Genomic DNA, 24917 nt, shown 5'->3' on the forward strand with positions numbered 1-24917 from the left:
TGCAGCAACAAGGACCCAGCACAACCAAAAATAAATTAACCAATAATTTTAAAAACGTAGAGAATCTGTTTATCATATAATGCTTACACAGTTCAGTTCAGTTCAGTCACTCAGTTGTGTCCAACTCTTTGCGACCCCATGAACCGCAGCACGCCAGGCCTCCCTGTCCATCACCAACTCCCTGATCTTGCCCAAACTCATGTCCATTGAGTCAGTGATGCCATCCAACCATCTCATCCTCTGTCGTCCCCTTCTCCTCCTGCCTTCAACCTTTCCCAGCATCAGGGTCTTTTCAAATGAGTCAGTTCTTCTCATCAGGTGGCCAAAGTATTGGAGTTTCAGCTTCAACATCAGTCCTTCCAATGAACACCCAGGACTGATCTCCTTTAGGATGGGCTGGTTGGATCTCATTGCAGTCCAAGGGACTCTCAAGAGTCTTCTCCAACATCACAGTTCAGAAGCATCAATTCTTTGGTGCTCAGCTTTCTTTATAGTCCAACTCTCACATCCATACATGACCACTGGAAAAACCATAGCCTTGACTAGATGGACCTTTGTTGACAAAGTAATGTCTCTGTTTTTTAATATGCTGTCTAAGTTGGTCATAACTTTCCTTCCAGGGTGTAAGCATCTTTTAATTTCATGGCTGCAGTCACCATCTGCAGTGATTTTGGAGCCCCAAAAAATAAAGTCAGCCACTGTTTCCACTGTTTTCCCATCTATTTCCCATGAAGTGATAGGACCGGATGCCATGATCTTAGCTTTCTGAATGTTGAGCTTTAAGCCAACTTTTTCATTCTCCTCAATGCTTGCACAACGCGATACTAAAAGGGGAAGTTTTTAAAGAAAGCCCACCTTACAAAGAAATAAAATCCCAATAGCTCTTTTTCATTGAAATTAAAATATTACCAGTTGCAAACCAAATGCAATGGCCATAGTTACTGGCAAATTGTTGGGTTTACAATGATGAAATACATAAGCTCATACTTCTATGAGTTACTCTTAGAATTAGCTAACAAGTTTCATCAAAAAAGAAAAAAAAATGGCAATAAGATAAACTCCATCAATCTGTGACTTAAACACAATAGATATATAGATATGTTTTAAAAGTTTGCTGAGGGTGAGACCTAAAAGAAAAGCCAACTGACCATTAATCCATGTTTTAAATAAGACTTAAAGACTTGAGGATATTATCCAACTTATCCAACATGGAATTTCAGAGAGAGAATTTAAATCCAACAACCTATTTGATGCTCAATCTAACTTCTCCTAAAGAACCAAAGTTGGGAAACTGTTGTTAGGAAAATTAATATGTGACTAGGCCCCAGACTAAAGCCTCTCCCTCTCATCTCAAATCTCTAGAAATTACACCAATTTTTTTTTAAATATACAACCACATTGGAAAATGAGAAGCCATAGTATCGCTGTATAAGAACTATGAGGAAACTGCTGAACAAAAGAAAGTAGGGAAATGAAATTAAAGAAAAACAGCACAGTTCCAAATAGACACAAGAGTATGTACTGCAATGAAACAGGGAGGCTGCAGTGCCGACCTGAGACTGTAGGGCACAGTGGAACCTCCCCTCCACCAAGCCACTGGCTAAGAAAACAAGCAGGAGTGACAAGAGGAATAAGCTTCCTCACCCCACCCTGGCCCTCCCACCTCAGGCATAGAATCCAACAATTGCTGCTGCTGCCCCCAGGTAGAAGTGATGAGTACGGGAAGTTTACAGGAGAAAATCAGTCATGCTAGGTACTGAGGATACCCGAGAGATAAGATGAAACACTGTATGGAAAAGGGTGTTTCAATCATTAAAAAAAAAAAAAAAAAAAAAAAGCATCACTAGCGATTTCAGAAATTAAAAATTGATTGGCAGAAGGAAAAATTCAGTAGCTGGAGAAATAGCTGAGGGCAAAGTAGTGAGTAAACAGGCCCCCATTATGCAGCACAAAAGAACCGGCAGATGGAAAGTATTATAGAAAGAGTGAGAGGTAAGGAGAGAGGAGCCAGCAGTGTAAATAACCAACTAAATAAATTAGAAAATTCTTCCAGGACTGAAGATGTGAATACTCACACTGAAAAAGTACACTGAATGTCAAACAAAATAAAATTTTAAATACACACACACACGCCTAGTTACACTGTAGTAACATTTAAGAATAACGTGGATAAGGAGAAAATCCTAGAAGATTCTAGAGAAAAAAGAAAAGCATGGGCTACCGATCAAGAAACAAGCATCAAGCTGGCCTTGGGCTTCTCATCAGCAATCCTGAACACAGGGAAAATGTGGTGATATCTGCAGAAATCTGAGGAAGTTATCCTGAGTCTAGAATTTTACGCTCAGTGAATTCCAATGAGAAGAAAAAATACAGGCTGATTTTCCACTGGGCAAGAACATGAAGATTTTATTTTATTTTTTTTTAATTTCTCTGAAAGAAATATTAGAAGATACACTCCAGCAAAAAGAAAAACCACTCAAAGAGGAAGTAGTGGAATACAAAATTCCAGGACATACAAAGAAATAGTAAATCCTCAAAAACATCAAGTAGCAATCTAAAAATAAAATCCCACATAATAACAATCTGAGAGAAGGGAGGTGAAAGTACAGGGAAGTAAAAGTATCTTTCCTCATCTTGTTGGGTATTCTTTCTGGATACTTACAGAAAATATGTTTAAGTATGTATGATAAATATTTTGGCCTTATATAGTTTATACATAAAGAATTTATAACTTTCAAACAATTAAGAAAAAAAAATGACCAGTATCAGTGAAAGAAAAAGGAAAGAAAAGGAGTAATCGTATAGAAAAACGGGCAAGATATAAGTAGGCAATTCAATGAAGAATAATTGCAATGTCCGAAAACAGAAGATACTCAATAGCAATCAGGAAAATGCAAACTAAAAAGTAATGACATACTATTTTTTTTAGAGATACAAAAAATAAGAAGCTTGCTATAAGGTACACTTTGCTAGGGTGGCTATAAATTGGTACAATCACTTTTCAATGTACAAACCATATTAACCAAAAATGCTGTTTCCTAGTCTGTACTCTAGAAAAGCCTTTGCCTCTGTATATATGTACAAAGATTATGTATAAGGATACTTATTGAAATACTTTTGTAATAAAATGGGAAATACCCATCAATATGGAAAATTTAGCATAATCAAGATATATTTTACCATGAATAGCACACAAGGGTTAAAAAGATATGATAGATCTATGGTTGCTGATCTGAATGATCACAAACAAGCAAAAGACAAGTTTAATATGTAAATGTGGGAAATTATTTTTGCAAAAATTTATATTAATAGTATCTGTGCAATTATAAGAAAAAAAAACCTTTGGAAAGAAAGTAAAAATCAGGAGAGAAAGAACGTAACAGCTTAAGAACACATACAAAAAAGTCTATCAGTTCATCTTTTCTAATGTTGCTTTATGAAAAGCATTGTTGACATTGAAATTAATTGTGAATATTACCATAAAAGTAATCATTCAGTCCTAATCAATCAACCAAACACACGCCCTCTGACAGTGGATTCAAGGCCTCCCTCTTCTACATAGAGTTCATTGACTAATTTGTAGGAAACAAATTCAAAAACATTAAAAATTGGCAAATTGGTCAGGAAACATTAGAACCAATTCACTCCTATCCCTCCCCTACCCTAATCACAATGGTCTATCAACAACACATTAGGGTGGGTGTATTACAGGAATGTTCTCAAGACAATATGGTCAAAAGTTAAAATTTAAAAACTTGAATTGGTTTCAGGCAAGGGCAAAGCAGACGTCTATTAAGAGCCTTTTGTGAAATCAGAGCAGGAGTCAGATGCTTTCCCTTTCGCCCTCTCAGTGGCAGCTGAAACAGTGTGGCCACAATAGCCATGGGGACTTGGGAGCTAGCCAAGAGGCCAGGTGACTCAACATTCAATTTCTTGTCCCTCTAGGAGATTTCTCTCGGTGGTACAAATTTATACCAGAATAGAGAACAGTTATCAGGAAAAGATAAATATTAAAAGCTTTTTTTTTAAAGTCTTGGCTCATAAAGAAAGCTGAGAGAAGTTGACAAGGGACAAAGCTTTATTCCCTATTGTGAAATCAAAGGGCCCTCGGTACAACAAAAATCTGGGGAAAGAGTAACTGCTGTCTTCTAAGACTCCTCGGGGGAAGAAACAAATGTTTATCATTCCTTTATTACATTCTCATTAAAAATGAGCAGCAGCTATATTTTCCTTAAATAAAAATTGACTCCAAACAATAGACCCCTCTGAAAATGAAGACTTGAAAGTTTATGGTTAATACACAGATTCCCCTCAGACAAGAACCAGGTGCTATATGACAGTCCGCTGTGTCACCAGCCACTGGGCCAGAAGATCACATTTAATTGTGAACTGATTAACTGGTTGGCTGATTAAAATTTCAACAGAGGAATAATATGCATATGTGGCTACTGCAGAGGAATGTCCCAAGAGCCCTCAGCAGTAAAATCCTAACCAGAACACTTGGATTTTCCTTTCTTGTAAACACGCTGGCACTCACAGAGCTATGATATGGTGCCCTTTTAAATTCTGGAAGTACAAATACTGGGGAGAGAAATGGGGGACAAGACTAAAAGAGACTGCAAACCCAGACAATGGAGAAAGCAGGTTTAAGGGCACATCTGTGGCGCCCCACCAAGAAACACCGACATCTGCCAACAAGACAAGTTTAAGGGCATGTTCTGTATTGAATCGTATGATCTCACACTGCCAGGACACATTATGCCCTGGGATCCTTCCTTGACATCAACAGTAGCCAACACTTTTGGTACCAGGGATCACTCCACAGAGTGAGGTTGTGGGGAGTAGGGGGGTTCTGGCAGTAATGCCAGAGTGATGGGGAGCAGTGGGGAGCAGCAGACGGAGCACTGACCACTCGCCCACTGTCCACCTCCTGCAGTGCAGTCTGGTTTCTAACTGGGCGGTCCACAGTCCCAAGGGTGGGGGATCCCTGCTCTACAGAGCCTGGGTGCCAACCAAATATATATGGCTAGTGAAGTACCACACTCTCAGCAGATACTTTCTGGATGGACGGATGGATGGACAGAAAAATGAACAAAGAAACAAAGGAATAAACAGTGTACACTTTTTCTGCATGCTTAAAATCATCCACTGAGCATTAATATTCTAGTTGCCAAGAATGCTCAGCCAAGTTGCTCTCAGCTACTGCACACAAAAGGGGCCCAACCCAGTTGAGACATCCACAGCATATATACAGACTCTGGGTGATGGTAACCTTCACAGTCTCTCTATCACACAATGGCACTTAGATAATTAATAGCAAATAGAACTCATTGATTTAAAGGTATATTACCACAATGGGGTATTTGCAGGTTTGCCAGTGAAATATTCTTGCTGTTTTCATCCAGACAGTACAAATCCTGAGTTTCTGGACTAGGTTTAGTCTCCTGAAGAGTCTTGATCCACATAATGCCACAGGAGCATGTAAATGGGTTGCCCACCAGGATCCTACATGGAACAAAAATGAAATCCAATCAGTCTTCTCTTTCTCAGTTTTAGCTATAGAAGTGTTTAACAAAGCACTAATAACATGAATGCCTTCCAGCTGGCAATCTGTGGAAGACACACCCATCTTTATAGTATAACTACTTATTATTCACTCATTAATTGAACACTGATCTTCTGCTATGTGTAAACACCCCCATAGAGGCTAAAGGGTGCAGAGTGATGTAAGACCTTTGAGACCCACAGGGAAACAAGATAGGAACAGAAATAACTATAATGTAGTACAGAAAACAATGTCTCATAAGATGGAGAAAAATAAGATGCCATGACAAATTTATCAGAGTTATTACACTGTTACGAAGATCTTAAGGGAAGAAGCCAACATCACGTTTTCAGGAACACCAACATACTGACTTCTAACCAGGCTAGAGATTCATGCGTTACCACTCAATAAGTTCAAGCTTCAGTGGAGGGCAGAGCAATTTTATCTGAATTAAAAATGAGATTATGAATACAAGACAAAAGTGTGAGTGCCAGGAGGGTATACAATGACACAATCCCAGTCCAGTTTGGTGCAAGAAAGTCAAATTGGAGTGAATGTGACTGATAGAACCTGGAAGGAAGCTCTCAGATATCTCTCTCTCTCTCTCTCTCTTTCTCTTTCTCTCTCTCTCTCACACACATACACACACACAGACAGAAAAACACACAGACACATACACACACATGCGTGCACACATCCCAAGCTCAGGTTTCCTGAGAGCAAGGGCAACAGAGCCACAGGGTGAACTACTTAGCCCCTTGTCAGAGGGTGTTCACAGAGAAAGCCACCATTCAGCCATGCTGCCTTGGACTCCTGTGGCCTGTGATTGGTAAAGGAGGAAGTAGTCAAGAGGAAAATAAAAACCACAAGAAAAAAATCTTTAAATGCTTTTTTATAATACTCAGTGGCCTATTTAAGATGACTTCCATTTATGGAAATGAGCCTCTAAATGAGGCCATTTAAAATCATTATGTAGGCTCTGCCTGGCATTAACCACAATACTTGAGATTTCCTTGAGGACAGGACCTGGGCTTTGCAACATCATTTACTCCTGTGGTTTTCTGGTTGGATTCTAAGAATCTCAGGGAATCCCTGGAGACTTTTCCAGGAGTTTCTTTGGGGATAATGTGGTCAAGGCATACTCATTTAATTTGTGTTGGCCTGATGGCCCCCAATTATCCCTCCAACACCAAAATAAGAGTTGACACTACTAGGTGTGGAATATGCAGTTGAAATCCACAATGTTTAAACCCCAACTAAGCTGTTTCCTGGTGTTCTGAATCCATGAAAAACTAAGAAGGAATAAAGAAGCAAAGGGATCTTCAATTATAAATACACCAGTGTTCATTCAACCATACAGCACAGGCAGACAGCTGGCTTCTTCCTCTCACACACTGAGCAGGCTTCTTTTGCAGTGATGGTTACAGCAGATTAGACTTAAATCTGTTTAGGCTTCTACCTCTTCCACTGGATAGCAGAGTCCTGGAATGCACAAACCTTTCTCCTTACATCCCCATGGCCTAACATCATGTTAGTTTGATTTGTAACAGGCACACAGTTAACATTTGTTGAGTGAATTGATCAAATATGCTACAGGGAGACTATTGAGACATGTGAAAATGAAACCAGAATCCAATTTTTAACCCATCACGAAAAGTCTGTGCAGTGATGCTCAAAATTTTTATACTGAATAGCTTATTCTATTTCCCATATCTTCCTTAAGTTTTGTATGCCCATCCCTAAGTTAGAAACTTAACTCAAATGGCTCAGATAGTAAAGAATCCACCTGCAAAGCAGGAGTCCCAAGATAAATCCCTCGGTTGGGAAGATCCCCTGGAGAAGGGAACAGCAACCCACTAAAGTATTCTTGCCTGGAGAATTCCAGAGAGAGAGGAGCCTGGTGGGCTACAGTCTATGGGGATGTAAAGAGGTGGACACAACTGAGCACGCATGCACAGGCTTCATTGCTAAAATAGGCCAACAGAAGCCTCAGTTCATCCTAAACTAAACTCTTGGTGGGTTAGAAAACCAGTGTTGCCACTTTCTGAATTATGTTCATTCCAAAAGAGTTGCCACCATGCAACTCTCATTATTACCTAACTCATTAACTTGGTATTGCTCTACCAGTGGCATCTTCTAATCTGCACAATTTCTTTGTGAATATGGGTGGACCCTACATCCCAGGCCACATATAGGTTAAGAAAAAGTTATTGCCTAGTATTCAAAGACCTGGTCCACCTTTGCTCACTTCTGACACACACATCCTGTGCCTTAGGGTTCTTTGTGGGGGAATGTCAACAGTTTATACTTGCTTCACAGTGACAGCACAAGAATTAAGAGGACTTCCCTGGTGGTCCAGTGGCTAAGACTCTGAGCTCTCAATGCCCAGGTTCAATCCCTCATCAGGAAACTACATCCTACATGCCGGAACTAAAAGATCCCAACTAAAAGAACTGGCAAAGCCAAATAAATAAACGAATAAGAATTCGGCACACTTGGAAATGCTGGTTATCAAAGATGAATAAATTTCAATGTTTTTCCTAAAGGGGATTTAGGCATGAGGATAAATTCTGAACGCAGTGACCGACCCTGTAGGAAATCTCACAAAGACGGGTGGGTAGGGAGAGTGTTGTCTCTACTCCAGTGTTCACTAAGGGCCGGTGGGCACTGTCATTTGGAGCATAAACCAACAGCGCCTGCTGGTTTTGCCCACTGGTATTAAAACTTCCTCCTTGAATGCATTTGCTCTCCATTAAGGCCTGAACAGAACAAAAACCTAACCAATGCTATGAGATGTGTAGCCATCTTTTTCACACAAAACCCCTGTCTTTTCCTCTCCTTTAGAAAACAAGTCCTTTATGTAAAAACAACATTTAAACTCATCATGAATGATATATTACTATTGAGATTTCTATTTTTTTACTGCTGAATCATACTCTCGTGAAGGAATAAAAAAAAGTTAGCCCACAATTAAGAAATCATTTTTCAACTCATTTCAAATTTTGATATAAAAATAGATCTTCAGCATCACTTATTTTTAAAAATACTTAATTACACTTCCTTTTGAAATTATTTTCCCCAAATGCCATACAAAATTATTACTTACAGCTCAGACAAGTCAAGGTGACGAAAATGTTTCCTAGACAAAATCGTCAGTTTATTTCGGGTAAAATTGCTGAAAGGAATCAAAAACATTAAATGTGAATTACAAGCATACATTTCAGGAATAAAGTATTTAGAATTTTTTTCAAAACATAATTTTATTTGATCATGGTTCCTGCCTTACTTAGATCCAGTAATCTTCTTTCACCTTGAGTGATAGCTTAGTTTTTCCTGCCTCTGCTATAATTCTCACTTGAAAGTGGGGTTGGGGTGGGGGAGTTATAATTTTCATAATGTCTATTTTAAATCTCTTTTTTACCCAAAAGTTTCTTTTCCATATTCTGAGCCAAGTTATATACCTCCTAGAGATATTTGACCTTCTGAACAATTAATAGGAGGATTAAACTAAACTAAATTTAAAGCAAAACTCACTAGATGAAAAGATACTTCAAAAATAAAGAGCATCATGAATATTCTGAAATATTAACATGACACACAAGATTTTGAATATTAATTGAATTTAACACATCCTAATCAAAAAAATAATACCTATTGATTAACTCTATGTGCTTGCTTCAAAATGACTTCCAAATAACCAAACAATTTCACAATGAGAACAATAAAAACGAAATACCAGATAAACAAATATCTCAGATTTTGTCCAGAACAAATAGTCTAGCAACATATCATTAGACAATTTGGACCATCCAGACAATGAAAATATGTCCTATTTGCAACTGAAAAATACTAACAAATTTACTGACATGTTTCAAATATATATTAACAGTTTCATTTAATGAAACAGGAGTTTCAGTTTCCAGTGTTCAGTGCCATGAGACCTTGAGCTGGGAAATTCAAAGCACTAATACTGGAAGCTGACTCCTGTGAATTTGTTTACTGGTTGAATTTATTTTAAAAGGGTGAAATGCTTGGGCCTCTAGACATGTGTTTAAATAAGTAACATGAATGTAAAACAAATATTAGCTTTTACAAAATAGCTGAGCCTTCAACAATTTGTGATGAGCCTTTCAATGCATGATTCCAGTTAAGCAAAGTGAGCACTGGGCTGAGTCAGGTAAATACGGGAGAGCTAAGGAGGAGCAATCTTGGCCGCCCTGACGCTAGTGTGTCGTGTCCATCCCACAAAATCATGGGTCAGAGTCTCCTGGTATGTCTGGCCAGTCTCCTGCAGAGAGAAGTTAAGGATCAGGAGGAGCTAATATATGAACTAACACTAGTCAGTGGATGGATAAAGAAAATGCCACTTTGGCAGCTCATAATTCAAGAAGGCACGTGGTCACTTCCAGCTTAATTCTGTATTGAGATTTCCTCTCATTCAAACTTCATCCACACCAAGATGCCCTCTTTCTTCTATGCTGGCATCTTCTCTCTTCACACTGAGTGTAAAGTGCTCACCCACATGAAAAAATAATCCAGAGGAAAGTTGTCAAATGTGCCCACATAAGTCTTTTCTTTTGGAACGTGAATTACAAATGGGTTTCACTAGAGTATAACACATTGACAAGTTACTCTGTGTCTTCACCACAGCCTGTGAGGCACACATGTTTTCATCTTCATCCCAAATCCCCATTCTTCTGAAGGAAAAAAAAAAAAAAAAAAACACCCTTATTTTCCTCCCAAGAAGAATGAGGAGTGAGGACGCAAAGAAAGAGGACATACTCATTATCACAGTTCCAGGTCAGCTAGCAAGCCAGCACAGGGGCAGCTGCCCTGTCGAGCTGCTAGCAGCACAGCCCAGAGCTGGGAACAAGATGAGTTTTATGAACCATACTTATTATTGGGGCCAAAAGCCAAAAGGGAAGAGGAGGGGAGGAAACAAAATCAACAATCCTCTTACTGTTTGATTATAGAACTTTTGCAAAGGAGCTAATTAGCACCTCTGCAAAGCCCCTGGAAAACACAAATACTGGTTTTTCTCACAGTTTCTAAGTTCTCAGGGACTGGGCAGGAATTAAAGGCACCTAGAAATAAACTCAGGGATCAGTCCTAGGGGGCTCTGGACAGTCAGCGCGGGGTACTAAATAAGCACAGCGTAGGAGAGGAATGATGAAAGTAACAGACAGGATCCAATCTGAATGTCCCTAAAGCCCAAAGTGAAACAGATGCTCTTGTGAATATTTTTATTTTGTTGGGAAAACTGAGAGAGATAATCAGTATATCCCAGGGGTAGAGAGAAATAGCCTTTCCTACACAGATCTTTATCAGCTCCCTTACAGTCATGGTGCTGAGAGTCAACTAAGGATGCTGCTCAGGAAATCAAGAACACCAGGGCCCCGAATTCTCAGTCATAGGAAGAGGTTGAGACCCAGGTCTCGAAAGACAGACACCTGAATGAATCCCTTCCTCCCTGCCACTTCCTAAAGCCAACTGCTGAAATGAATTTATATTTTGGCCATTTAGAAGCCTCTTCTGTCATGTGACTTTCTGAAGCTTACTGACACTCTGACTTCTGTCTGAATATCAGCCTGATTTCGTGCTGTCTTACCATTTGACAATCGCCACAAATATCAATAATGTTTGTAGTTTGATCGATAATTAGATTTCCCAATTGTTGGCTTTTAAAAAACTATATTATGTCCATCTCCTTGGTTTCTTATTTTCAAATGACACCTCTTTGGGAGATTTGAACAAATAATTGACTTTAAATAAGTAAGTACAGCCCAGAGAAGGCTATTAAAATTATTCTACCATATATCAGCCTAAAAAAAATTACAAAAGGTGGCTTTGGTTTTCATATAAATATCTTAGAACAAGGAAAGTAGGGAAAATAGAAGAGGCACAGTAGAGTCATAAATAAATCTATTTGTAAAACCATAATTAACCATAACCCACTATATAGATCATAACGTCAGGGGAAGTGATGTAGTAAGACAGCCAGTCAAATACAGTCGTTGAGTAATTCAGGTCTATAGTCAGCAGTAATGAAAATACCAGTACGTAACCACCAAGATCATTAATTACACTTAAGTGATTGCATTAGAGCATTTCACCTTTTTCTTGTGTCCAACTTCTCTCTTGTTTACATTATCAAGGCCTACGTAAAGACACCAGAATTTGTGCAGGCAAACCAACTACAGAGATGCTGCCAAAAAGCCTCTAAATGAAATGTGTTAAGAAAGTTCCTTGGAGTTTTATCACCTTTCTCCAAAAGTTTTGCATTTTAATTCTACAGACTTTATTTTCAAATTGACTTCATCATTAATGCCACCTATGAAATATAAAGCCATTGTACTAGCTTGATGAAATTAAGGTTTTTTCTAAGATCAACAAATCACCATGGAGTGTCCAGGCAATCTACTCAAAGAGAATGATTTCTTTTATAGACTGGCCTGAATAACAGTCAGGGAACTGTTCTACCCAAGACAAAGAAAGAGGACAAATGTTACAAGGGATGATTCTCTCATTATATGCAAAACACATTTTATTTTCTGTATTATTACTAAAAGAACATAGCCAAGATGAGCCCTGCATCAAAATTCTGCCACTTTCCATCTGGAGACCTGATTTTATTAATACATTTATGAAATGGGAACCAGAAAGATCCTTCCTACCAACTGTTAGAAAAATCAAGTGAGATCAAGCAGGTAAGAATTCTGCAGGTAGACTGTAGACTATGAAATACATTAGGCGTTGTTGCAGAGAACCTGCAAAGCACAAGAGAGCCAGTGAATGCAGGCAACAGTCCTCCCACAGAAATTCCTACTGAAAACTTGGGGTGTGGGGGGTGACAGTCAGAGCTTAAGGGTGGGTAATCCTCTGCTTCATGAAGAAACATCTTAGGAAGGCCACACCTTATTGACTAAGTGCCATGTCTAAGAGGATTTAACAGTAAACAACCTAAGCGTTCCCACTGTCTATATTTCCATTTGACGTCAGTTGATATCACCCTGACTTCAGTGGAAGCCTTTGCTATTGTTACAATTGTCTGAACCTCTGGCAAGTTTTGTGATTGATTTTTCTTCACTTTTATCAATCACGGCAGATAGCTTTTAGAAAATGAAGGTTCAAAAGAGGACCTACCGTAGGAGAAAGTGCATGAGCAATTTTTAGTTCCCTGTGAAGGCCAAGGCCAAGTCAGTTTCTTTCAATTCCACTAGTTTGATGTCTTCCAGGGAACATGTCATGAGTCCAAGGAAAAGAATCGAGAACGCTGCACAGGACATAGTTTTCACATCAGACTCCTTTCTGTTGGCCTATTGCTCCGTCCAAGATGGAAATGGCCCAGAAATTCATGAAAGGGAATAAGTAGGCTGTTCTAAGTACCCCTCTGAAGCTATTCAGAAATCAAAGCTAATGTTTCTAAGCTATTGTCGAAGCTATACTAACTTTTAAAAAGGAGATTTCTAGCTGGGAAAGGAGGAAAATAAACAGAGGGGGAAAACACTGAATAAATTGGGTCCTGGGAAGCAAAAGAACCAAGCTTTACTTACATGTGCTGTAAGTTGCTGTTTTTCAGGAATGCTTTATGAGCCACAGACTTTAATCCAGAATCCACAATGGTCCTAAGAAAGTACACAATGGCGTGAATGTTAGAACTAATGACCACCTGTCCCTCTGACTATTACAGAGCATAAAAAAGTTCTGACATAAGGTATGCAAGTTCTGAGTACTCACAGGTTTTTCAGTCCCACATAAGCTTCAAGATCATCTTCGTTGATGATTTCTAATCTTTTCTGATTTGCAATGTAACTGCAAAAAAAAAAAAAAAAAAAAGAGTGCAAACTCAAGACTCAATGCAGGCAATCCATAAAAATTAGGTAACTTCCATCCAACCTCATCAGACTGCTCAAGGTGATCCCTCCTCACCCACCTGGCCCCACCATTTACTTTAAATACAGCAAGGGGAGGAACCCCGAGTGTGATCAAGGAGAAATCATGGTTGAGCAGGTTTCATATTCAATGACAGGACCATCAGGTTTCTTATTAAATTTTTATCACTCTTTCAGCTAACAAGTTCAGTTTGCCTCTCCACTCAAGGTATCCCCTGGATACAGAAGTGAAAATAACTTACAAATGCATCCACTACCTCTCAAAAGCATTTCAATCTGTGACAGCCACAGGGATGCTGGAATCACCACACAAGACAAGACACATCTGCTCTCACCTTCCAAGAGTAGCAGTCCCTCCTTCCTTTTACCTCCGGAAACACTGAAGCAGATTCCCCACCCCTTTCTCTCCCTTCATCCCTTCTTCCCAACCCTCTCTTTTCTTGGCCCAGGATCCACTCTTTCTGCTTTTGTCAGTAATGAAACGAAATTTTGCTTTCAGGAGCCACATTTCACAAACCCCACATTGCCCTCATGTACTCTCTGTAAAGGGGCTTCCCACATGACGCTAGTGCTTTAGAGCCTGCCTGCCAAAGCAGGAGACTTAAGAGATGTGGCTTCGATCCCTGAGTTGGGAAGATTCCCCAGGAAGAGGGCATGGGAACCCACTCCAGTATTCTTGCCTGGAGAGTCCCATGGACAAAGGAGCCTGGCAGGCTACAGTCCATAGGGTCACAAAGAGTCAGACATGACTGAAGTGACCTAGCACATATGCACGCAGGCACGCACTCATTCTCTGCAGAAACCTCTTCCCCATCTGCCAGTCCTTCAAATACAGGAGTAGACAGGGAATGCTGGTTGCAGAGAGAGCTCCATCCCCCTGGCCATGATGACTGGCTTAGAAATGTGCTCTAACCTTGACAAGACTAATGAGAAGCTTCCCTAAAATCAAAAGATGAATGCTGTGACCATGCCTTTCTCTTTCTCTGGGATCTTAGCTGAAAGATTACACAGGCTTGGGGATTCCATGAGAAATATTTCTACCACAGGGAAAGGTAATGTTCAAGAAGGAAGTCAGCACACAGGAGGAAAGAGAGCTAAGAGATAAAAAGAGGGAGAACTCTGAAAATGCCACTTAAAGCCTTTGGATCCACTTGTCTCTGAGGTTAGTTTTCACTAATGAAAGTTTGATCTGAAATTTCTGTCACTTGCAATGAGTAAAATCACTGGTAATATAAACACAAAGCTGTCAAACCTATTACCATGGAATTACCCTGTGCTGAAGTTATCTCAGCATCTGTCTATTCACTTTTCTTAGATCATGACCTCTTTCTGAAGATAGCTGGATCCTGTTTTATAATTCTTAACATGTACCATGGGGCTTCCCTTGTAGCTCAGTCAGTAAAGAATCTGCCTGCAACGCAGGAGACCCAGGTTCAATTCCTGGGTTGGGAAGATCCCCTGGAGAAGGAAATGGCAACCCACTCCAGTATTCTTGCCTGGAGAATCCTATGGACAGAGAAGCCTGGCAGGCTACAGTCCACGGGTTGGACACGCAAGAGTTGGACACGACTTAGCAATTAAACCACCGCCACAACATGCACCATAGCATCTAACAAAGCACCATGTGCAAAGTAGGTCTTAAAGGATGAAGGATGGACAAATGGATGGATGGATAGAAGAATGAATGGGCAACACCTGGAGCTCCATAGACAATGCAGGAAGTTGTATTAGAATGGATTTTTCTTTCTTTTCCAAAACATTTAAGGTATATAACATCCGAATTAAGACACTGAAAACAAATATGTAACCCTACTGTTAACAACATTAATTAAATGAGAAAAATAATAGCCAATGAGGGAAAAGATATAGCATCTATAGGTCCCTTCTGCTCAATCCAAAAAAAAGGGAAAAAGATATCAAAATACATGGTAACTACTGGGACACCCATTTTTAGAAGATAAATGTTAGAAATAAAATAAAACACTTATTTTGAGAAAACAAACTTTAGAAGTAAAATAAAAACGTTCTGAGAGAACCAAATCACACAAAAGAGAAATAATTTTAAAAGGACCCACATAAATTTGTCTCCTGTTACATAAGAAAGCAACATCAGGCAACGTCCAAGAAAGGGGAGCATCTTCTACTCAAAGGGCTTGGCTCTCCCCAATACCCAGGGCCTGGAACATAATAGACTTGCAGGAAGGATTCACTCCCTTTGCTTCTACTTCACACAGAAAGAAACATTTTCAGACTCCGCCATGATTACCAAACAACAAATTTTAACATTATGAGTTTTTATGAGATATTTCAAAATTACCACACTTTAGATATTTTTTCCCCCAAGATTTTCAATCCACTAACATTTTCCAGTAAAAACCATAGTAACCTCCCTGTTCTAAGTCACTTCCCAATAAAAAACCACATTCCAGAGGGCCCCACATTTTAGTACTTTTTTCATGCACTTGGCGGAAGAAAAGGACAAACAATGTAGGCAAGGTTTCCTTCAGGGTCACAACCAGGATTCCAGAGAACTTGTCCCCTCCTCACAGCTGAGCTAACATGGTGGCTGTCACTGTTCTTAAATCCTCAGATTCTTCAGCTCTCTCTGCCTGCCTCATCACCGACAGCATCAGGGCTTGACACTCAGGAGGCATTTAATCAATGTGGCACAAAGCATTTATGTTTAACTTTTCCTGTAATTATTTATGCCCTTTATTTTATTGTTATTTCATTCTCATCAGATTTTCAATTTATAAACTCCCCACTTGTATTCAATAACATACAATAAGCTAAACATAAAAACTAAAAGCACTGAAGAAAGCAAAGCCAGGGCAGAGATGTCAGTGAAGCTAGGAATTGGGTTTAAAATGCATATTTTGGGTTAGCCAAAAAGTTCATTGGGGTTTTTCTATACGAGCTAATGGAAAAACCAAATGAACATTTTGGCCAACCCAATATTTGCTGGAAAAGGACCACAAGCTTAATTCTAAGCTTTCCAGTGACCAAGGCCCAGGAAGAGAAGAAAAGAAAGATACATTTACTCAATGGTAAATTCACAGTGATCATGAGATGAAAAGTAAGTCAGATGTTAGGCAACACATAACTCTTCTTGAATCTAAGACAAGACAGAAGATTTTGCTGAAAACCATCAAAAAAAACCATGCGAAATTATGAAAAGTGGTCACTGGAGAATATTCTTCCACTGTGGAGGCAGTAATGCCCTGGGTAAAGAACGGATTTTCCTCCTGGTCAAAATGGAAAAAAATCAACAGAAGAGCTGGATGAAAAAGTCAGCAAGTGCCCCTCTGGATGCCAAGAATTCCCTGTCGTAAGTTACCGTCTGCACAGATGCCCACAACATAGCTGCAGGCCAGAAACTGCTCATGAAATCTACCCCTTAAGAAACATTCTTTAGGTACCATTACGGAGGAATCATAGACTGGAAGCCAGTAAAGTTAATAACAAACAATTCACAGAGGGGAACACCAACAGTCCAGGAACATATGAAAAGCTGCTCACCCCTCAAGGAATCTGAAATGCAAACTAAAATAACATGGACTTACCATTCCTTTCCTGCTAGCTGGACACAATGTTTAAAATCTGACTATATAAAGCATCTCTAAGGATTAGTTATTTCTCTCACATTGCTCCAGGGAGCATTGCTCGGGGGACACAACCACTTTGAAGAGTAATTTGCCAGTATCCTAGAAAATCCTACATCACATGCTTTATAGAGTCCAGCAATTCCATTCTAGGTTTTCACCTGAGAACCACACAAGGAGACATATGCAAGAATATTCACTTGTAATACAGTCAGAATAAAAAGCTGGAAACTACCCAAGGGTCCATCAATTAAGAAACAATAAAATGAGGTATGTTAAATAAGCTGGATTGAACCAGATCGTCCTATTTGAGCAGAAAGAAATCTTCAGGCTAAGTGAGGAAAAAAAAAAATAAGCAAAATTTCAGACTGATATGTGCTTATAATATAAAACAATTAATGTGAACTTTTAAAAAGACACAGCAAGGGGGGTGGAGGGATAAATTGGGAGACTAGGATTCACATATACACACTATTGTATATAAAATAGATAACTATTAAGTACAGAGAACTTTACATAATACTATGTAATGACCTATATGAGAAAAGAATCTAAAAAAGAGAGGATATATGTGTATGAATAACAGATTCGCTGTGGTGTACAGGAGAAAGCAACACAACGCTGTAAATCAACCATACTCCAATAAAATTTTTTTTTAAAGCAAAACAATAAAATGACATAAAACAATACTACATAGTGAGGGGTATTTTTAAGGTATAAAAAGAAGAATGCAAGGACGGTCATCTTGGGAAAGGAGAATGGGTTTGGGTCAGGGATAAAGAAACAGAAACTGTAAAACTATTTTATTAAACTATTAAACTATTTCTTTTCTTAAAAGAAAAATGCGTTTGTAACAAAAAAGACAAAAATATTAAAGTATCAGTTCTGAATATAAGCACGTGAAGTTACTGTTATGTCATTACACTTCTAGGAATTTTTTAAATGTATGAAGAAAAAAGAAAGAAAGACGGAAGGGGAGGAAAGGAGGAAGGACGAGAGAAAGGGGGGGAAGAAAGAGGGAGAGACAGAGAAAGAGAAAGCCACAAGAGAAATGACCACAGGGAAGATGAACTCCAGGGCTTCTCAGTTACTAGGTGACCAAACACACTTGGGCTCGAGTCCCTGGTTCCTTGGACTGCCCAAAACCAAACCTTCTAAAAGCCTTCTGGTCCCTGCCCGGGAGCTCCTGGATGGGACCGGAAGACTAAGGAGCAAGCTGGGCTGCCCCCTACTGGTGACTTTTACGTGCCTCCACCAGGCTCTTGGCAACACCAGGACTTCTGCCCTCTCGTCACTAATCAGAAAAGCAGCAGCTACAAAGACTAACCTAGGGTTAGGAAGGAGGAGGAAGGGCCAGGCCAGGGCAGACAGCAGAGAGATGCATGGACAGGCAGCGAGGCAGACTCTCTTCCGAGAAAAACTTTTCCTGTCACTCCAGTCAAGGTGATGTCCAGCTCTGAGGGCTCTTTACTGAGCCAAGCTTTGCTTAATAGAAGCTTCAAGAAGGGTTTCATTGTCAACAAAGCAATGGAAAGGCCCAGCATTTTGCTACAGACCTTTCTCTCCCTGACAACCCCTAGCTCCTCTGGCCCGTGCCTACAGGTCTGGAAAGCTAAGGTCCCAGGGGCTTCAAAGCAGAAGCCCATGCCCCAGCATTCCCATGAATGCAGACAAGCTTTCCAGCTTCTGTCTTTCCAACCTGCAGATGCTGCTGCCTTAGCTCTCTCTCATTTTAACTTTTTTATTTATATTGGAGTATATGATAAGGGTGAAAGAGAAGAGTGAAAAAGCTGGCTTAAAACTTAACATTCAAAAAGTGAAGATAATGGCATCCAGTCGCATCACTTTATGGCAAATAGATGGGGAAAAAGTGGAAGCAGTGACAGATTTTATTTTCTTGGGCTCCAGCGTCACCATGGACAGTGACTGCAGTCATGAAATTAAATCGGAAGGCAAACTATGGCAAACCTAGACAGCATATTAAAAAGCAAAGATATCACTTTGGTGACAAAGGTCCATGTAGTCAAAGCTATGGTTTTTCCAGTAGTCATTAGGGATGTGAGAGTTGGACCATAAAGAAAGCTGAGCACTGAAGAATTGATACCTTCAAATTGTGGTGCTGGAGAAGACTCTTGAGAGTCCCTTGGACAACAAGGAGATCAGACTAGTCAAACCTAAAGAAAATCAACCCTGAATATTCACTGGAAGGACTGAAGCTGAAGCTGAAACTCCAGTACTTTGGCTGCTTGATGCAAAGAGCCAACTCATTAGAAAAGACCTTGATGCTGGGAAGGACTGAAGGCAAAAGGTGACGAGGGCAGCAGAGGATGAGATGGTTGGATGGCATCACTGACTCAATGGACGTGACTCTGAGTAAACTCCGGGAGCTACTGAAGGACAGGGAACCCTGGTGCACCGCAGTCTGTGATGTCACAGAATCAGACACAACTTAGTGACTGAAAAACAACACCACCATAGCCGATTGACAATGCTGTGATAGTTTCAGGTAAACAGCAAGGCAATTCAGCCATACATACATATGTATCCATTCTCCCCCGAGCTCCCCTTTAAGGACAGTAGGCAGCCTTTGAATAGTGACAGAGACTTGGTGGATTTAGATGCTTAAATCTGATACCCCTTAAGGATTTCTCCCTTTTACCTCCTTGACCTCCAGGTCCCTCTGGCCCACCATCTGCAATATGTGCAAAATCTTCATTGGCCTTTGACCGTCCTGTTTTGCCCAAATATGCCTTTCTCCTTGATCAAATCTATCTCTACAGCTCCTTCTTGGACCTCATATTAAAAGGGTTGTTTCCTACTGTTGATATTTACTTTCACTACATCCTAAGACCACTATCTACCACCCTAAAAGCTGGAACTTCTCAATGAATTCAACTAAAACTATTCTGTTGTTGTTTAGGCACTGTCTAACTCCTTTGCGACCCAATGGATTATAGCCCACCAGACTCCTCTGTCATTGAGATTTCCCAGGCAAGAATATTGGAGTGGATTGCCCTTTTCTTCTCCAGGGATCTTCCCGACCCAGGGATCAAACCCACATCTCCTGCATTGGCCGGTGGATTCTTTACCACTGAGCCACCAGGAAGCCCCAGAACTAATCTAGACCCCTCCAATGTCTGAGATACTTGCTGACTTACAGGCAACATCAAAAAGGCTTTTTTACAATCAGAACATTTTTATTCCATCAGTTGCCAAGCATTTTTTTTAGCATTTATTTTCCTTCTTAACTTCATAATTAAGAATTAGAGGGAATGGAGATACACTTAGATACACTTTGTACCCACCACGGTATTTTTCTACTAATCTATATAACTCTCCTAAAGTAAAGTCACTCAGTCGTGTCCGACTCTTTGCGACCCCATGGACTGTAGCCTACCAGGCTCCTCTGTCCATGGGACTTTCCAGGCAAGAATACTGGAGTGCGTTGCCATTTCCTTCTCCAGGGGATCTTCCCGACCCAGGGATCTAACCCGGGTCTCCAGCATTGCAGACAGATGCTTTACTGTCTGAGCCACCCTTATCCCTGGATATAAAACTCTCCTACTGAACTGTTAACTCCTCAAACAGAAGAGTGTTACCCATCAAACAGTTGCATGTCCATTTCCTAACTCAGAGCTGATTCTCACGGAATACTGGCTAACTTAAAGCAATCAATTTGACCTCCACATTCCCCATTGGAGTTTTTATTATCTCACTGGAATGACCAGACATATACACACCATAAACATTAAATGAAGATTGTGATAATAAGAGACTTCCCTGGTGGCACAATGGTTAAGAATCTGTCTGCCAATGCAGGAGACCTGGGTTCAACCCCTGGTTCTGGAAGATCCCATATGCTCCGGAGCAACTAAACCTGTGCATCACAACTACTGAGCCCCAGTTCTCAAGCCGGAGAACAGTAACTACGGAAGCCCACGTGCACGGCACAATTAAAAAAAAAAAAAAAACTGTGATAACAGAAAATAAATTCATTTGTCATACAGAAAACACGGACACAAAGCAATGACTGGAACAGAAGACAGCCAATTTTGAAAGCAAAATTTGTCCTATCGAGAAGCAATACAACCTAGTCAATCTAAATACTCATTAATTTTTCGTAAATGATAAAAACTAACTGCCCTCGGAAGATGAGCATTCATTCGCCATCTCGGTCTCAGGAATGTTAAGGCTGGAAAAATCTTCGGATCCAGCTGCTCTTGACCTTGAGGGGGTGATGCTCCTGAAGGTCAGTGCTCACTGCCACAGCATCTGATGAGCAGAAGAGATGTTTCTGGGCAGAGATGAAGCAGCTGCACTGCAAGGGCACAGTGGAAGGACCTACAAGACACGACTGGCCAGTGAAGGCTTCCATAAGGTCAGTCCTTGAAGGGTCCCCAGAAAGTCAACAGGTAAAGAACGCAAACGTAAGCAAAGCCCACACTATTTGCCATTTTATTCTGTTTCATCACCAAAGCTTCTCCAGCCTCAATGTGACATCCAGGACCCTAGGCCTAACGAAAAGTTCATAGATGGCTTTTCAGGGAAAAAAGAGAGAGAGTGAGAGAAATTTAGGAAAAATTCACAGAAACGTTTTTGAATTACAGTTTCCTAGAAAGGATACTCATCCCATTTGAAAATATTTCACATTGGCTTTAACAACCTATCAAATAATTCCTCCAGGCAACCTTTCCAAGTAACAAAGAGTGGTTTCTAATGCATCTTTTCTTTCTGTATATTAGCTTAACAGCAGTATCACTCCAAAGTAAAATATCCCTTTACTTTAGACTTTGTTTGGAGAAGGAAATGGCAATCCACTCCAGTATCACTGCCTGGAGAATCCCCATGGACAGAGGCACCTAGCTGGCTACAAGTCCACGGGATCACAAACAGTTGGACATAGACTGTGTTAGCTAAACTGTACTCTGGCAATATATCAAGAAGAAATAGAAAGAGCAGTGAATATTTCTAATGGTCACTCTTCAAGATGGAATCATTTCCCAATACTCTGGCCACCCCCATCCCACCCCACCACATAAATAAGTCATTGAGCTAATAAAAGTAGATAAACTCAAAATTCACAAGAGATTGTGATATGAGCTAAGGCTTACAGCCATGGGGTGAGGCATTTCAACTCTGATCGGATCCTTTCTGCCAGAAGCTATCCATCACAGGTAATAAGATAGTGCTTTTTTTTTTTAATTGCCCCTTGGGCTTCCTGGTGGTCCAGTAGTTAGGAATCCACCTTCCAAAGCAGGGGACACTGGTTCGATTCCTGGTTCAGGAAGATCCCACATACCATGGGGCAACTAAGCCCCTGCACCACAATTATTGAGCCTGTGCTCTAGAGTCCGGGAGCCACAGCTACTGAAGCTGCGTGCCCCAGAGCCCATGCTCTACAACAAGAGAAACCACCACAATGAGAAGCTCACACACCACAACTAGAGAGGAGCCCCCTCTCTCTGAAACTAGAGAAAATCCGCATGAAGCAAGAAAGACCCAGTGCAGCCAAAAATAAATAAATATTTAAATAACTGCCCTTGTTCCCTGAATCCACAATAGGGTGGCTTTAGTTTCTCAGCAAACTGCTAAGAAGGAGCTTTGAAGATCAGTCCATGATGAGCCAAAGCAGGATTCGAAAGAAGACTTTCTCACTTTCAATCCAATCTTTACAGAGGGTCCACTACCCCACCTGTGACAACATGAATGCAAAGAATACCAAGTAAACAGGCTCAGAACCTGAATTCCAACAGCCAGTCTAATAGCACAAGCTAATTAGCATCAGCACGCCTATGTTTTTGACCAAGGGCATAGAAGTAGCCCCAGTAATTCTTCTTGATAGAATGCTGTGTGCTGGGACACTGGGGTATCCATGGGTGTCTCACTTAACCTAGCAAAGCTACCAGAAAAGCACTATGATTTTTTTTTCCTGCTTTTTGAAAGAGGAAACCAAGGCCCAAGCTTGCCAGGTCACATCCCCAAGGTCAAAGGGTTGCCAAAACAGGATTTGAACCCAAATCTACCTGCCTCTGAATTCTGAGCCCAGAACCACTGTACAGCACTACTAGGACGATTACCTTGTAAATCCTTCACCTATAACAAGAAATAATTTCTAAAGTTTCTACAAAATGGTCCTTTGCAAATAATCACAGCCTGGAAACAACAGTCAATGAAAAGGAATGAGGACATTTTATAGGATGCTCTCATGTATTATATCTACATAGAAGTAACAGGAGATAAATAAAATATCTTCTCAGATTTTTACACAATGCCAAGCTCTGAGAACTGCAGCTTCCTAGAATAGCCTAAATTCCTTGGGAACTTAAGAATTCAAGTGCCTGTGGAGAGCATGTAGAGAAAACAAAACCCTCCTACACTGCTGGGGGGAATGCAAATTAGTGCAGCCACTATGGAAAAGAGTATGGAGGTTCCTTAAAAAACTAAAAATAGAGCTACCATATGTTCCTGCATTCCCGCTCCTAGATATACACCCTAAAGAGACAAAAGATCTAATTCAAAAAGATACATGCACCCCAATATTCATAGCGACACTATTTGCAATCACTAAGACATGGAAACTAAGTGTCCACTAGCAGATAAATGGACAAAGACGTTAAATACACACACACACACACACACACACACACACACACACACATACATATATGTAGGGAGGCTTCCCACATGCCACTAGTGGTAAAAAACCCACTTGCCAATGCAGGAGACATAAGAGATGTGGGTTCGATCCCTGAGTTGAGAAGACTCCTGGAGAAGGACATGTCAACCCACTCCAGTATTCTTGCCTAGAGAATCCCATGGACACAGGAGCCGAGCAGGCTACAGTCCAAGGGGTCACAAAGAGTCAGACACGACTGAGCAACTAACACTGTTCACTTTCCCAGGTGGCTCAGTGTTAAAGAATCTGCCTAATGCAGGAGACACAGGAGATTCGGGTTTGATCGCTGTCAGGAAGATTCCCTAGAAAGGATTCCCTAGAAAAGGAAATGGCACCCACTTCAGTATTCTTGCCCGGGAAATCCCATGAATGGAAGAGCCTGGTGGGCTACAGTCCATGAAGTCACGAAGAGTCGGACAGGACTAAGCAACTGAGCATGTGTGCATGCATATATATATATGGGCTATTACTCAGCCATAAAAAAGAATGAAATAATGCCATTTTCAGCAATATGGATGGACCTAGAGATTATTATACTAAGTGAAGTCTGACAGAGGAAGACAAATATTGTGATATCACTTATATGTGGAACCTTAAAAATAATACGAATGAATGTATATACAAAACAGAAACAAACTCACAGACACAGAAGACAAACTTATGGATAACAAAAGAGAAGAGCAGAGGGATACATTAGGAGTAGGGGATTAACAGATGTACATTACTGTATATAAAATAAATGACAGAAATTTACTGTATAGCACAGGGAACTATAGTCAACATCTTGTAACAAACTATTAATATAATGGAAGAGAATTGGGAAAATACAATAAAGATATACATATATATATATGAATAACCAAATCACTTTGCTGCACACCTGAGACTAATACTACATTGTTAATCAACCATATTTTTAAAATCCAAGTGCCTGGAAAATAATGTGTAGTGTGAGGGAACTACATTACACTTGTGTAAACAAGCCCCACTAGCTTCATCTCTCACCAGTTATATGACCTTGGGCAAGTCCCTACACCTCAGTCTCCTTGTTTATAAAACAGAATAATAAGAGTACCTGCCTCACGGAGTTGTTAGAACAGTGAGAAATCTGCCCAAGCACATACGAGGACCTCAATTAATGCTAATTATTAACAATGAGCAGAAGCCTGGGGTCCAGGGGCCAGCTTGGTCACTAGCTGATG

The 24917-nt window shown here is 40.3% G+C and overlaps 1 protein-coding gene across 3 annotated transcripts in view; it reads right to left on the bottom strand.

Annotated features, from left to right (window-relative positions):
• Positions 1-24917, bottom strand: part of NTRK2 (neurotrophic receptor tyrosine kinase 2) — a 382689-nt gene that overhangs the window by 333135 nt on the left and 24637 nt on the right. For all 3 annotated transcript variants that reach the window (XM_061163735.1, XM_061163736.1, XM_061163737.1), the window contains exons 3-6: positions 13283-13357; positions 13099-13170; positions 8652-8720; positions 5351-5505 (exon numbers count right to left, since the gene is read on the bottom strand). In XM_061163735.1, the coding sequence (XP_061019718.1) occupies positions 5351-5505; positions 8652-8720; positions 13099-13170; positions 13283-13357 (371 nt within the window). The remainder of the gene's footprint in view (positions 1-5350; positions 5506-8651; positions 8721-13098; positions 13171-13282; positions 13358-24917) is intronic.

This window comes from Dama dama, chromosome 16 (genome assembly GCF_033118175.1).
Source record: "Dama dama isolate Ldn47 chromosome 16, ASM3311817v1, whole genome shotgun sequence".
In the NCBI taxonomy this organism is placed as follows: domain Eukaryota; kingdom Metazoa; phylum Chordata; class Mammalia; order Artiodactyla; family Cervidae; genus Dama; species Dama dama.